At 38.2% G+C, this 13,908-nt stretch overlaps 1 protein-coding gene across 1 annotated transcript; it reads right to left on the bottom strand.

Annotated features, from left to right (window-relative positions):
• Positions 1-3,734: 3,734 nt before the first annotated feature.
• Positions 3,735-12,732, bottom strand: Taf9b (TATA-box binding protein associated factor 9b). Its single transcript, XM_020168234.2, has 7 exons — positions 12,584-12,732; positions 11,889-11,970; positions 11,432-11,568; positions 11,221-11,355; positions 10,306-10,381; positions 6,619-6,729; positions 3,735-5,671 (listed from the first exon to the last, which is right to left on the bottom strand). Exons 1-7 carry the CDS (start codon positions 12,632-12,634, stop codon positions 5,508-5,510), a joined length of 756 nt encoding a protein of 251 aa, XP_020023823.1. The 5' UTR covers positions 12,635-12,732; the 3' UTR covers positions 3,735-5,507.
• Between the last annotated feature and the right edge of the window lie 1,176 nt (positions 12,733-13,908).

Genomic DNA, 13,908 nt, shown 5'->3' with positions numbered 1-13,908 from the left:
AATTTTAAAAAATTAAGGCTTATAACAAAACAACAAATAAGCTCCAGCTCATTCCTCACATTCCCCAAGGTGACCACTGTTTTTCTGGTATTTACTTACCTTTATGTTTCTAAGTAATATACTGTTAGCTTCTTTTTTTTTTTTTCAAAAACCATATCTATTAATGGAAGATTTAACTCTTAATAGCCTCTAACTCCTACATTTGACACTTCTACAATCTACACTTCTAATTCCTACATTCTTCCAGTAAGTTTTGTTATAATTATAGACTAAATCAAAAGTTTACATTAAGATTATAAATAAATACTGTTCACAGTTGAACTCTGAGGTATGCTATATTTACTTGTGTAATTTTTATTTGGAGGTAGTAATTTCTTTTTGGCGGTAATGTGGCTTGAACTCAGGGCTTTACACCTTCTGGCAAGAGCTCTACCACTTGAGCTACGCCTCTAGCCCTTTTTAGTGTTGCTTATTTTCAAGATAGGATCTGGCGAACTATTTGCCTGGGCTGACTTCAAACCGTGATCCTCCTGATCTCTGCCTCCCGAGTAGCTAGGATTATGGGTGTGAGCTACCAGCGCCTGGCTGGAGTTAGTAATTTTTTTAAAAAATCATTTTCTATGTACCTGTTACTGATTCATTCCTGAATGTGCCAGAATGTCAGTGTTTCAATATATTCAAACATATTAGACAGTCTATTAATTTTTTTTGGTCTCATACTTGCTAGGCAGGCACTCTACCACTGGAGCCATACTTCCAGTCTCTTTTTGCTTTAGTTATTTTTCAGGTATAGTCTCACGTTTTTGCCAGGGGCAGCCACAGACTGCAGTCCTTCTCATGTAGCTGGGATGACAGGCATGCATGTTGATTTGAGTTGGAGTCTTGTAACTTTGCCTAGACTGGCCTCAAACCACTGTCCTCCTAATTTCTGCCTCCCAGGTAGCTGAGATTATAGGCATGAAACAACAGTACTCAGTTTAGATTTTTTTTTTTTTTTGAGATAGTAGAGTTTGAACTCTGAGCCCAGTGCTTGCTAAGCCTGTATGTTTTTACTGGAGGCATCCCTGAAGTCCTTGGTACTTTCCCAGTTTGTACTGGCTGCTTTCTAGATTTGCTGTACAGTTGTTGCTCTGGGATTTCCTGTAACCCTCTGTGGAATTGCTTTTACCTTCTGTGATCACTTTTCCTCTTGTTTATTTTCTTTTTTATGGAAGACTCCTTTTTACCAACTTCCTGAGAAAGATGTCCCAGGAGGCAAGATCTTTAAGGCCTTCTAGGTCTGAAATGTCTTTATTGAGTTCTTATACTTCATTGTTATAATGCTACCCCTTTGAATTTGTGGGGGATTGGTTCCAGGCACACCTCAAGTACCAAAATCTGTTAATGCTCAAGTACCTTGTATAAAATGGGGTAGTTATTTGCATTTAATCTAGTACATCCTCCTGCAGCCTTTTAAATCATCTCTTAAATAACTTTGCTGTTACACTTTATGTTGTTTGGGGAATAATGATACAAAAGTATGTATATATCCAACTCAGATCCAAGTTTTTGTCTAGTATTTTTAACCCTTACATATGGAGGTCAGGCTGTATATAGAATTTTAAAGTAAATATCAGTTTATCAGACTTGAAAGCATTGTTTCATTATCACTGTTGAGTCTAATGGTATTCTGATTCTATTATAATTACAATTTTCCCTATGCCTTTCCTATCATTTTAATGGAATTTGGGAGAGAGCACAGGTAAACAGAATTTAAAAAGTCCATGTTTCACCAAAAATTCAGTGCTGGGTTTTTTATATGCAAGATATGTATTATACCTTTGTTGATGAAGAGATAATTAAAAACTCTTGGACAGGCTCACAGAGCTAGTAACAGGAGAGATTGTAGGCTAGGTTTGGCTCCAAAGGCTAATACTTTTTCATTGTGCCCTTCTTCCTGATATGATGCTCCAGACTAGGATTTTTTTTTAACTCTGGAGAGACCAACAAAAGAAAATTTTGGTGGTTGCTTTAAATGAAGATTTTGAAAGTTCAAGTTTTTGTTAATTCATTTGTATTTTAGTTAATACTCTTCCACACATTAGCAGTTAGTTTTAAAATGAACCATGTTTCTGCACACCTCTAAGAGTAGTCCTTGCCCCTAGTTTGAGCAGCAGGAATTCAAGTCCAATCTTTTTTTTTTCCCTTTGGTGGGATCAAGGTTAAAAATTAGGGCCTTGCCCTTTGAAAGCTGGTGCTCTACTGCTTGACCCACATCTCCAGCCTCTAGTTCAGTCAGTCTTTTTTGCAGATGAGGTCCAGAGATGCTACCTGTAGATGCAGCAATTTAACATCACAACTGGACTAGCAAACTGATGACTTTTTTTGTTCTGTGTATTACCTTTTCTCAATATTTCTTTGTTACTTCAATTACACACAGAAATTAAAATGTACAATAAAAATCTGTACACCCAGTACCTAGCCTATAATTGCCAACATCATCCATCAGACCCTGATTGTACCTGTTTAAGTACTTTCTGTTGCTACTTTGAGGATCTCCCCCGCCACATGTTTTAAACAGCTTGGTGATCAGCCAAGTATTTGAGTGCCTACTATGTGCTTAGGACACAATGGAGGGAATAGTATTTATGTCATGAAGGAATTTACAACATAGTCAAGGAAGGTAGTTGGTAATGAATAACTTCTGAGCACATCAACTATATAGGAATGTGCTTCCTGATTTAATATAGAATAATAAACTATTGATTAAATTTGAATCTATATGTGAGCTTGTGTTTCCTGCTTTCCTTTTTCACATCCTAAATTTCCCTCCAACATAGGGGTTTGCATGTGATCAAAAAGGGATGCACAGTGAGATGACACTTTTGTTACCTTCGTCTGATTTCCCTCCCCAGAGGCAAACCTTCCTTAAGACTAGTTTTCTTCATCCTAAAACTACTTAAGGCATGTAAAGAACATATCCATGTATGTATGTATTTATATATCAGAAATGGTGGCATATTATACACAGTGTTCCATACCTGCTGCTCTGATTGTTATTTTGTAGCCTACCACATATTTTTCTTCCCTTTGCATTCCTCAGACCATGGTGTGCATCAATCTTCCACCCTCCCTTCCTGCTGGTTGTATTACTTTATTCATATCCAAATCATAAATATTTCCTACTTGTTGAGAGTAAGAACTGCTTTTACTCATTCTTGAAGCTAGATTTATCTAGAAGTAATTAGGGAAGGGAATTCTGCAAGATAAATCAGTCCTTATTTGAAAGGGCACACTATCCACTGACTGTTAATGCTCAGACTGTAACCCCAATTATATGTACAATTTCCCACCAAAGACAGCATGTTGTTTTTAAAATTTAAACACATATTCTTTTTCATTTTGCTTTACTGTGAATCATGCCAGTTCCAAATAAAAGCAAACAATTCCCTGATGTATGATCAATTCATTCACTAAACAGATTTTTGGGGTTTAAACTCAGGGCTTCATGCTTACAAAGTAGGTGCTCTACTGCTTGAGCCACACCTCTAGTCCATTTTTTTGCTTTTGGAGATGAGGTCTCAAACCATTTCCCCGGGCTGGCCTCAAACTGCTATGCTCCTGATCTCAGCCTCCCAAGTAGCTAGTATTTTAGGCATGAATCACCAGCACCCAGCTAGATCTTAATTGCTTTCTGGCCCTCAGGAATACTATGCCTTATATACCCTCCTTGAACAAGAAGTGAAAGACACTGATAAGCTTACACTTTTATTAATAACCTTGAAACAAATACATTAATTCCTTATATAGCATTTTACCATTTTGAAATAACTTTCACATATACCAATTAAACCCTCACAACATCCCTGTGAGGTAGGCAGGGTGTTATTTTCCTATCACTAGTGAGGAGAACAAGGCTCAGAGGTGAAGTAAGGTCACACAGCTGGTAAATGATGGAGCCAGGATTAGAACCTAGGCCTTCTGATACGGTGCCTCCCTGAGAACATTCAAGTAATGATATCCATGCTATATAATGCACATTTCTCCTATGATATTCATCAGATCTGTTTGTATAAAATTTTAAATCACCTTTCCCTAACATTCCTGAACATTCAAACTAATGAGACATTTCTGTCCTGTTACTGGACTGTTTCTCAGATGCATCAAGCACCATCTTAAGATGAAACTTATGATTTAAGTTTTGAGGATCCTTGGCTACAAATTCTAAATTACGAAGATTTTTTTAGAAAACTACTTAAATACTTAAGTATGTCAAGTATGTGAACTTACTTAAACCAAAAGTTTTGCAATCTTATTCCTAATAAGACTTTTAGATGTGTATAAATGGAAAACAGGGGAAGGTGTTTAGCAACATTACTGGGAAACCTATGAAAAGTACACCTAAACATAGTCACATGCCACTAGTTTTTTTTCCTTATTGGCATCACCAAAGAAGGAGAAATATTAAGAGTCTACTTTCAGGTTTGATTCCATTTTATGTATTGCATCCTCATCAACAAGCTAAAACATGATCTGAATTTTATAGCAATAGGAGGGGTCAAGCAGTAGTAAGCAAAGCATACAAGCATGTGGTAAGAAAATACTTGCTCTTCAGTGGTTCTGTTTAGGTCCAGTGTAAATTACTTACCAAGGCAGATTTTAAGCTATAGCATCTCAAATAAATTTAAAAATGTGAAATATGTTGGAGTTACCAAGTTGTCATACAGTGAATGTAACTGATCCCAAACTACCTGTCAAAAGCAGAGTAAAGCTTAACAGGCAAGAAAGGCAGTACTGTGGCATGGAGTGAAAAATTAAGAGCAAATGGAAACTTGAACCTTCAGGTTCCAGTGAACCACAGAACATCAGCGTATTTTTTAAAAATATGAAAATGATGCTGAGCTGTATATCAGAAATGGTATTTTAAAGATTCCAGTTACGGTCTTTAAAACTTATGGGCAATAGGGAGAAATTTACGACTATGGAGGGTACAGAAAAACGTTATCTAGAAAGAGTTGATGTAAGAAGTTTGGGAAGACCAAGAAACAAATACATTCAAAATGGGTTTAGAACTTCTTTAAAGCCATTATTTCAAAAAATGTTTCCTAAATTGAGAGATTTGGTCAAAAAAGTCAGTGACAACAAAACTATTTTACCTTACAAAAGAATTTAAATAAGAATTTAAATGTAAGTAACATTAGCTCACTGACTAGGATGTAGAAACTGAAACTTAGGTGCTATTGTCAGTGATACATAACAGAAAACTTTCCCCAAATAGAACTGCCATTGGTAGGACTCAGCTTAATGAAACTATTAAGAAGTAAGTACTTAAATTTTGTGTTTGAAAGCATAATAAAAAAAAACCACTTGTACTCTTTAAACAAATTAAATTTTAACTAATGTGAAAAATACTGCAACTACATTTAAGTTTTCTATGACAAAACTTAAGAAAACCTAGAATGTTCTAGTACAGTATATGGGCTCAAAACTACACTTTTTAAATGCATCTAGACTTAAGACTATATTTCTTACATAGTATCATTGTCATCATCATCTTCATGTTTTCTCTTCAGAGGGTTTGATTCATTGGCTGTGTTCTGTGATGAAACCATGTTGGTGGTAATAAGAATATTTTTGGGCCCAATCATTGAAGGATTAATCAGAACATTTTGCACTGCAGTTGTCACAGGAACTATAAATAGAAGAAGGCCCCCACAGGTTATGAATCCACCCAGATTCATAGTCAAAAGTATACAACAAAGCTGACTAATTTGTGGGAAATTTCAATAGTGTGGAGTACAACTGTATAATAGAAGAAACACAGGTAATTATATTTCACTAAAAGTAGAATTAAAATTCTGAAAATATTTTAAAATTATTTTTAATTGGTAAATATTTATGATATTTATAGGGCACACTGATGTTTTAATCTATGTGTACATAAAGATTAGATCTACCTAAATATATCTAAGCAAGGTTAAAAAGTTTTGTTATACTTTAACTACCTGAAATTTCAGTTAGTATTTCCGCATCATGGAACATACTAAAGGCACATGGTTAGGGCCAGGAGTCATGCTTCTCTTATAAGCCAGTATTTTATATAAATTATTTATCATATGCAGGTAACATTTTCAAAAGATGTGACATCTAAACATATGCATTAGAATAAACTATGCCATACCAGAATTCTTGTATTATTCCAACCATATCTCTCTCCTATGAAGTGAATAAAGGTATGAATTTCACTTGAATTTACATTTATATTCTGGATTTTACACACACACACACACACACACACACACACACACACACCACTAAGTTGTATCATTTTCTTGAGCTTTTACCTTAAGTGCTTTTTCCTGAGATAGTTTGTGAGCCCTAACTTTTTAATTAATTGTACTTGAGGATCTGAAGAGCACACTGAATGCTGTTCCCTTCCCTCTGACAATGTTACATATATATAAAATTTCATGCAATTTTAGAGGACTCAGACACTCTATGAAGAACCTTGAATTGCAGCATTACTACCACTTCCTGTTATATTAAAACAATTTAACTCTTGGCATAGAAACAAACTGTTTTATGATTGCAAATTATTCGTGAATTCTGCTCCCCCCCCCCGCCCACCAATCATGTTACCTGGTTTGACAGGTGTGGACTGAGAAGGCGGAATCTGCACCGTAAATCTTTGGTTTGTCACTGACACTGGAGTTGCAACTTTATTTGGGACAGAGACTGTTTGTGGGGTTGCTGTAGTTATAATTAACAGACTATGTTAGTTACATGACTGATTATACAGATTTGTATTTTATACTCCCTTAGCTTACCAGAAACTACATTCAAAACACAGGTCTAAGGTGAGAAAGCATCATTAAAAATAAGAGCAAAGTAATGTTTTAAAAAGTTTATAAGCTTGTTTAGATGCTACAAAACTGCATTGTTAGTGGTAGAGCACTTGTCTTAGCATACATGAGGCCTTGGGTTCCTTCCCTGGGGTCACAAAAAACCCCAAACACTTCCCCCAGAAAAATTCAGTACAGTATAGTAGTAAAAAATGTAGGTTCTGGAGCCTACTTGTTTGAGTTTGAATCTAGGCTCTATCACCTGCTAACTAGGTTTCCTTGAGCAAGTTATTTAATCTTGTGCCTCAGTTTGTCATTTGTACAGTGGGGACAATTGTACCCATTTCATAAAATTCTTTTGAGAATTAAGCAAAATAACCCATATGAAGCTCTTCAACCATCCAGTATGTAGTAAGCACTGAATTTTAGTTAAATGAAGCCATGAATTTGAGAAATACTAGAATAAAGATTCAAGTGACCTTAGGTGTCACTTTTAATGTCTTTCACTTGCTGAGAATTAGATGTTTACTATGCCCACAAAGCTAAAACAACATGCACCTAACAAAAAGAAGACAATTGAATGTTAGGTTCCCAGGCAGTCAGGAAAACCTTACTCCTTTTCTAATGTTCAGAAAATTTTTAGCAGAAAGGGATAAACTAATCCAAACCACTTATCATTCATATCTACCCCTTATTTGTTTATTTCTGGAGATTTACTTGCTGGGGATGGACCCAGGGCCTTGTACATGCTATACAAGCACTATAATTGAGCTGTACTCCCAGCCCCTAGCCAAAAGTACACCTAAAGTAACAATCCTGTTTTATAAAACCTTTCTTGATTTGCACATTTAGGCGTCTTGCCTTCTGCCTCAGAAATTCCCTTAACAATGTCATAGGAGTCTTATTATTAGTGTCTGATCTCATTCACTACCTTACAAGCCTTGCTATTCAATAAATGTTTGCTTAATGAATGAATTTTGCAAGTATAGCTATTTTGATAGCTATACCGACACTGCCCTTTCAAAAAAATTTTATGGAAATGTGTTTCCAGTTTTTCCCTTGGGGATGTAGGCTTTTCATACATCCCACTGCTCTGGAACCAGCAGTCCACCAGGGACAGAATTGGTAAAGACTATAACAAGCACCATCATTTCTACAGACAGGAAGAAAGTGGAAAGAGGCCCAGATACCTGGTTCCAGTGCTTTTTTTTTCCAAACCAGAAGGTGAGACCTTACTGTAATATAATCTTTATTCCTAGGCAAGTTTTTCCATGTGTTAAGGAAATTAAGCAATATGAAATTCAGGGATGGGGTATGGCTCAAATGGTAGAGTGCTTTCCTAGCAAGTGTGAGGCCCTGAGTTCAATTCCCCAGTACCACCAAAAAAATAAAAAATTCACAGTAGGTAGATTTTTTTTGGCTATGTAAGGAATTGTTAAAACATTTAAATAAGTATGTAGTTTATACTTTAAAATTGAACAGAATAGATTTTTGGGTCTTAAAGTTCATAAAGCTAATTTTAAGTTTTTTATGTTTAAAATTCACATCTTTAATGGCAATTTTTGGTAGCACCCTCACATTCTAGATTTTTAAAATCTCTAAAGCATGTACAAGTGACTAGGAATAAAAATCAAATGATAACTGAAATTGGCTAACTTGTCTAACACATGTAACTGATTACCACTGCCTAGGGGTTTAAAAAATTGGTATTATTATGCACAGTGGTATACACCTATAGTCCCAGCTATTCAGGAGGCAGAGGTGGGAGGATCATTGAGTCCAGAAGTTCAAGACCAGCCTGAGCAACATAGTGAGACCTCCATCCCCCCCACCCAAAAAAAAAAAACCACCCAAACAAAACTGGTATTCATTTAAGTAATGTGACTCTACAGATAAGCAGCATATGATCAAAAAGTATTACAGGTTGTATAACTTTCTGTCCACAAAGGTCATACACAGTTAACAAGGGGTGTACACCTAATTCTCATACTAAGCTGGTTTTAAAATGCTAAAACGGGTGGAGTGTGGTGGATCATATCTGTAATCCCAGCTACTTGGGAGGCAGGGATGGATCATGGTTCGAGACCAGCCCAGGAAAAAAGACCCCTATTTCAGCCAATAAAATTGGGCATGGTGGCGTGTGCTTGTCATCCCAGCTATACATGAGGCATAAATAGGAGGTTTGTGGTCCAGGCTGGCCCGGGCAAAAACATGAAATCCTATCTGAAAAATAACTAAAGCAAAAAAGGGCTGAGGGCATGGCTCAGGCCCCAGTACTGTCAAAAATGCTGAAATATAAATTTATATTCTGAGTATATGAAGAGGTGGTTCACATCTCAAAAAAAAAAAATGCTAGCCAGGCATGGTGGCAACATGCCTGTAATCCAAGCACTTGGGAAGCTAAGGCAGGAGGATCATGCAATTGAGGCCAGCCTGGCCTATACAGTGAGAACCTATCTCAAAAAAAATCAGATGCTGCTTATACTTGAGGTATATGACAGCTACAAGACTTAAGTTATAAGCACTGAGAACCATGAAATTAATACTAATGAAAGAGAACAGGTTTTTTTTCTGAAAAATACTTTTGATAAGAAAGCCAGCAGGAACATATGAAAAAAAAATCAGAAAACCTAATTAAATTATTTGTTTTCCTTATCTAAAGAACATGAAAAATAATTAAATACAGTTTTCTAAATACCATTCCCCACCAAAACGGACCAGGGTTCTTTGGAGAAGTGGTTGATTCTAAGTCTGAGAAAAATATAACATGGGCTTGTTAACACTGGTCAGAAAGCAAGAAATGTGCATGATATGATGGAGATATATCAAAAAGGATAAAGGGGCTGGCAGAATGGCTCAAGTGGTAGAGTACCTGCATAGCAAGCGTAAGGCCCTGAGTTCAAACTCCAGTACTGCCAAAACAAAGAGAGAAGGGTATAGGACACAGCTTGATAGGGCTCTCACTGACTGATAGAGGACAATCAGTACTATTTTCTTTGTTGAGATGGAGTCTCCATGTTTCCCAGGCTGGTGTCTATACTATGTTTTTAAAAGGCTAGTATTAAAACAACTGTTTTTTGTACATATTTAACTTCTTTCAACTGTATCCAATTTATTGAGAAATTTCCTTAAATTTTGATTGTAAGTAGGCTTTTGCCATGTGTTTGTTAACTTCATTTGTACAGAAGATGGAAACAACACAGTTAAGAGTAAATTCCTGTTTCTGCTATCATAGTTTGTATCAACAATAGTGTTAGGTAATGCCAAATTTTATACCCATTTGAGATCAGACAGTCCTTGTGGCTTTCTCATTTTCAAATGTGGTTAAGAGGTATGTTTATAGTTTTACTAGAGAATGAATAAAATTATCAATGGCAACACACATACAGGAATTTCTAACTCGCATTTTGGCTTGGGTTATAGTTAAAAAACAAGTGGTGAGGCACTTTACCAGCCAGAAAAGTCATTTCTACATTTTACTTACCTATAGTAGGAGTGGTAGGTCTGCTACTAACAGCACCAACACTTAACCGTGGAACTAGTCTTCCTTGGTTAGGTCCCTAGGAGATTTAAAAAGAAGTTAATTTCAATTTTAAAATTAGATACCCAAACTTAACCAAGAATGAAAATTACAATTGATGTTAATTATTAGTGGATAATCCATGGCTATAATGTCTTGCTTTTGCTCTGTGTTTTAAATCCAATATTTAAAGTAGAGTTTTCATAAACATACATTTATGTTTCTATATAAACACAGATATGATCATATCTATCTATCTAATGCTGTGTAGTATTTAAGGTAGAGTTACTTGAATGGGGATAACAGCTTACTTCTTTGTAATTTATAATATTTATTGTCTTTGCTCAAAAAGTAATAAAACTGTCTTCTAGTAAAATTTCAGAAAAGAAAGACAGCCCAATGTGGGGAGAACTTTTTTTAGTGGCGATAGTGTCTTAAGGTCATATTTCAGAAAACAGGCCCAATTCCTGGTGATATATCATTTGCTATGTTAGCAAATCTCACTAAAACACTATAGTATAGTTGAAAAATTTGGAGTTCCCAGGTTTAGGAATCAGTTCTAGCTCTGCGAATAACCCCATAAATGAGTTCAGGCTCAGTTTCCTGATGAGAAAAGTATAAACTGTGTTAGATGAAAACTAAATATCCTTCTAGTTCTTAAAATTAAATCTAGTAAATTATCTTAACCTTAAATGTACTGTGGTATGTACAAGAATTTGCTTTTGTACAAAATCTCCTATCATCCTTTGTAAAACAAAATTAACTAAAAATTCTTAACTTTTTTTTTTTTTGCCATACTGGAGTTTCAATTCAGGGCCTTGCACTTACTAGGCAGGTGCTCTACCACTTAAGCCATGGCTCCAGCCCTAAAATTCTTACCTTTTTAATTAAGGACTTCAGTCTATAATTTGGAGCTGTTAAGCAGTATCTATCAGGTGGTAGTCTAGGTCCTGCATATGGCTTAATCAGTGGCAAAGGGGTTTGATTTTTCTGCCTTGCAATATCCAGCAGAAACTAAAAGAAAAAAATCCTTATTAGAAATACAGTTTAAAAACTGTAATTAAAATAACTTAAATAAATGTTTGCTCACATCTCTCGGGGGCGGAGAGGTAAAAGACTGGTCAGCACGACACTGGATTGCCAGTCTCACGTCATCTGCATCAACATTAGGTTTCTTAGCATGGCTTGAATAAATCTTTGCATCATCCAGAATTGTAGTAACATATCCTTTAAGAACAAAATTTTTTTTCTTAAACATGTGAAAAAGTTTAATATCTATATATCTATATAGATATAATCTTTGTCTTAAAAGGTTCCTCTAATTTCTGGAAGGTTTATGAATTTAGGTTTTAATGGCTACCTATCCTATTCACATGATATATTTAAAAGAGGTATTACAATATAAACACTGCTGTTCTCTAGCTTGAGCTCCTTTTTAGCGCTTTAGTTATTGCTACATTAAAAACTTAATATGATTTTGCTGAAAATATTACAATAAATGCTCTTTTCAAATTCACAAGTTCAGCAAGTTTTTGGTGTTAACTTACGGAAAGCAAATTCCAACATTTGATTTATAACCCTTGGTTCATACTCTGTGATTCCCATGTCCTTCAGGATCTGTGCCATCACCTGTGGATTCAAGTAAAAATGCCAGATTTTTAACGTAGGTATTGGAAATCAAGGCTAGAGAGGGTGGTATGTGTATGACAGAAGCTATCCCTCTTGTCTCTGCACTCCAAACTCCTGCTTCTTCCTGTGCTCCCAAGGGAGTGTCAATGATCACACAAAATCCGTCACATGCTCATGCGGAAAACTTTTTTGGGGCAGGGATGGGGGCAAAAACAGAAGGAAAAAGGCCTGGGTTGGCTCTCCCAGCAGAGGTAGGGGTGGCTCCAGCTGGTTGTCATTTTCGGATGTGGCGGTGGGGGAAGCTAGCTAGCATCAGAACCCTGGACGCAGAGTCAGGGCTCACGGACGGTGCGAGATGAGGAGGGGACCCAATGCCCAGGAGACAAAGCCGGGGGCTTGTTCGGCGCGCACTCGGTGGGACCACCACCCTCCGGAGGGGCTCCGGGAGAGCACCCCGGGAGCCAGGGCGAACCCCCCTCGTCCTCTCCTCCAGGCTGTGTGTGCTGGGCCGATAATGGAGCGCGAGTTCCCCTCAGACCCTCAGTCTGGGCCTCTCTCGCAGGTCCCTGGTCGCGCCGGGCATCGTGCCCCACCTGGCATCTTTCGCACTTACCAAGGCATCTCTCGGAGCGTTCTTGGGAGGCGCCATCTTGCCCGACTCCATATTCTCCTGGCTGTCGTCATCCGTGGAGAGCAAGCAGCTCGCGGACTCCTCGCTCAGGCTCCGCCCCTGCGGGCGGAAGGCGGGGTCATGCTCTGGCCGCTCCGGAGCCGGCTGCTTGCAGGAACCCTGCCGGGGGTAAATGACCCAGAAAAGTCGCGAAACTCGTCCTAAAGTTGTTCCCCTGCGGAGGACACCGAATGGCTGCCCTCATCTTTGCTGGGGTCCCTCCCCAAAGCCCTTGTTAACACCCCAGAATTTTCCTGAAGAGGCCCTGCGCCTCTGCCCACTGATTCCCCAGTTACACTTAAATGTCACATTAACAACGGATACATTTCTGGTATACTATATCCCCAATATTGCACAGACGTGGCTACTTGGCCGTTCACATTGACATGGGCTTAATGGGTGTTAATTTGCTACATCTGGCGCCCCTACCCAGAAATACTAAAGCACTGTCTGCACACCAAGGACTTTGCTCTGGAAGACTGGGCAGCTCTTGTCATATTCGAAGCCCTGCCATGTGTGCCTTTTCCCGCATGGATGGGAGGTGAAACTGTTTCACCCTCTGCCACAATCCTGCTGAACGACCCCCGCCCCCGCCACTCATTTGGTCAGAGCAGCTCTGCCCTCGCTGAGCCCCCACACAGCGCTTCCTTGCCCCCCACATTGCCCACCCATCGTCCTCAGAACTCGAGTGACTCTGTTGACAACTGTTCATCCAGCCCTACTTACTTAAACAAGCAAACAAACAACAGCCCCCCCCCCCCCAAAATCAGTGAACCATCTCTGAGTTAAAATCTGCCAGAGAACTGCCTTTAGTCCTCCATGTCTGAAGAAGGAACCATGGTCACCCCGGCCAGAAATGGAAGTCAGCCATGTCACCTTTTTCCCTCACAATCCGCACGTAATTTAGAAGCAAGTCCTTTCAGGGCGACCTCCCAAATTTACACCACGCATTTCTGGGTCTATTCAGCTCCCTCCACTGCTACGGTGCTAACAAATCCAATCCAAATAACCTTACTCAACAAGATTACGGAAACAAGCCCCCAATATGGCCTCCTGGAGTTCCCCAAACAGACGGATTTTTTAGCTAGAAGTAAAAAGTATATATACATGATTTTCTTTAAAACGCTCCAATAGCTCCCCTCACACCCACACCCACACCTTCATACTAATGTCCTGTGCTTAGTGGGCCCTTCTCTTTTGGGGAGCTGTTCACCTGATTCGGCTTGTCAGAATCTACTGACCACCACGCAGCCATCTTGAATTTGGTG

Source organism: Castor canadensis, chromosome X, assembly GCF_047511655.1.
Source record: "Castor canadensis chromosome X, mCasCan1.hap1v2, whole genome shotgun sequence".
Lineage (NCBI taxonomy): Eukaryota > Metazoa > Chordata > Mammalia > Rodentia > Castoridae > Castor > Castor canadensis.
The sequence above is the reverse complement of the archived record's forward strand: the minus strand, read 5'-3'. Positions and strand labels throughout refer to the sequence as shown.

Coding starts and splice junctions, on each gene's coding strand:
- Taf9b (XM_020168234.2), bottom strand. CDS start 12,634: ATGGAGTCGGGCAAGATGGCGCCTCCCAAGAACGCTCCGAGAGATGCC. Junction 10,382..11,220: donor TGAAGTCCTTAATTAAAAAG/GTAAGAATTTTA, acceptor TAAATCTCCTAG/GGACCTAACCAAGGAAGACT. Junction 6,730..10,305: donor ACCTACCACTCCTACTATAG/GTAAGTAAAATG, acceptor TTATAACTACAG/CAACCCCACAAACAGTCTCT.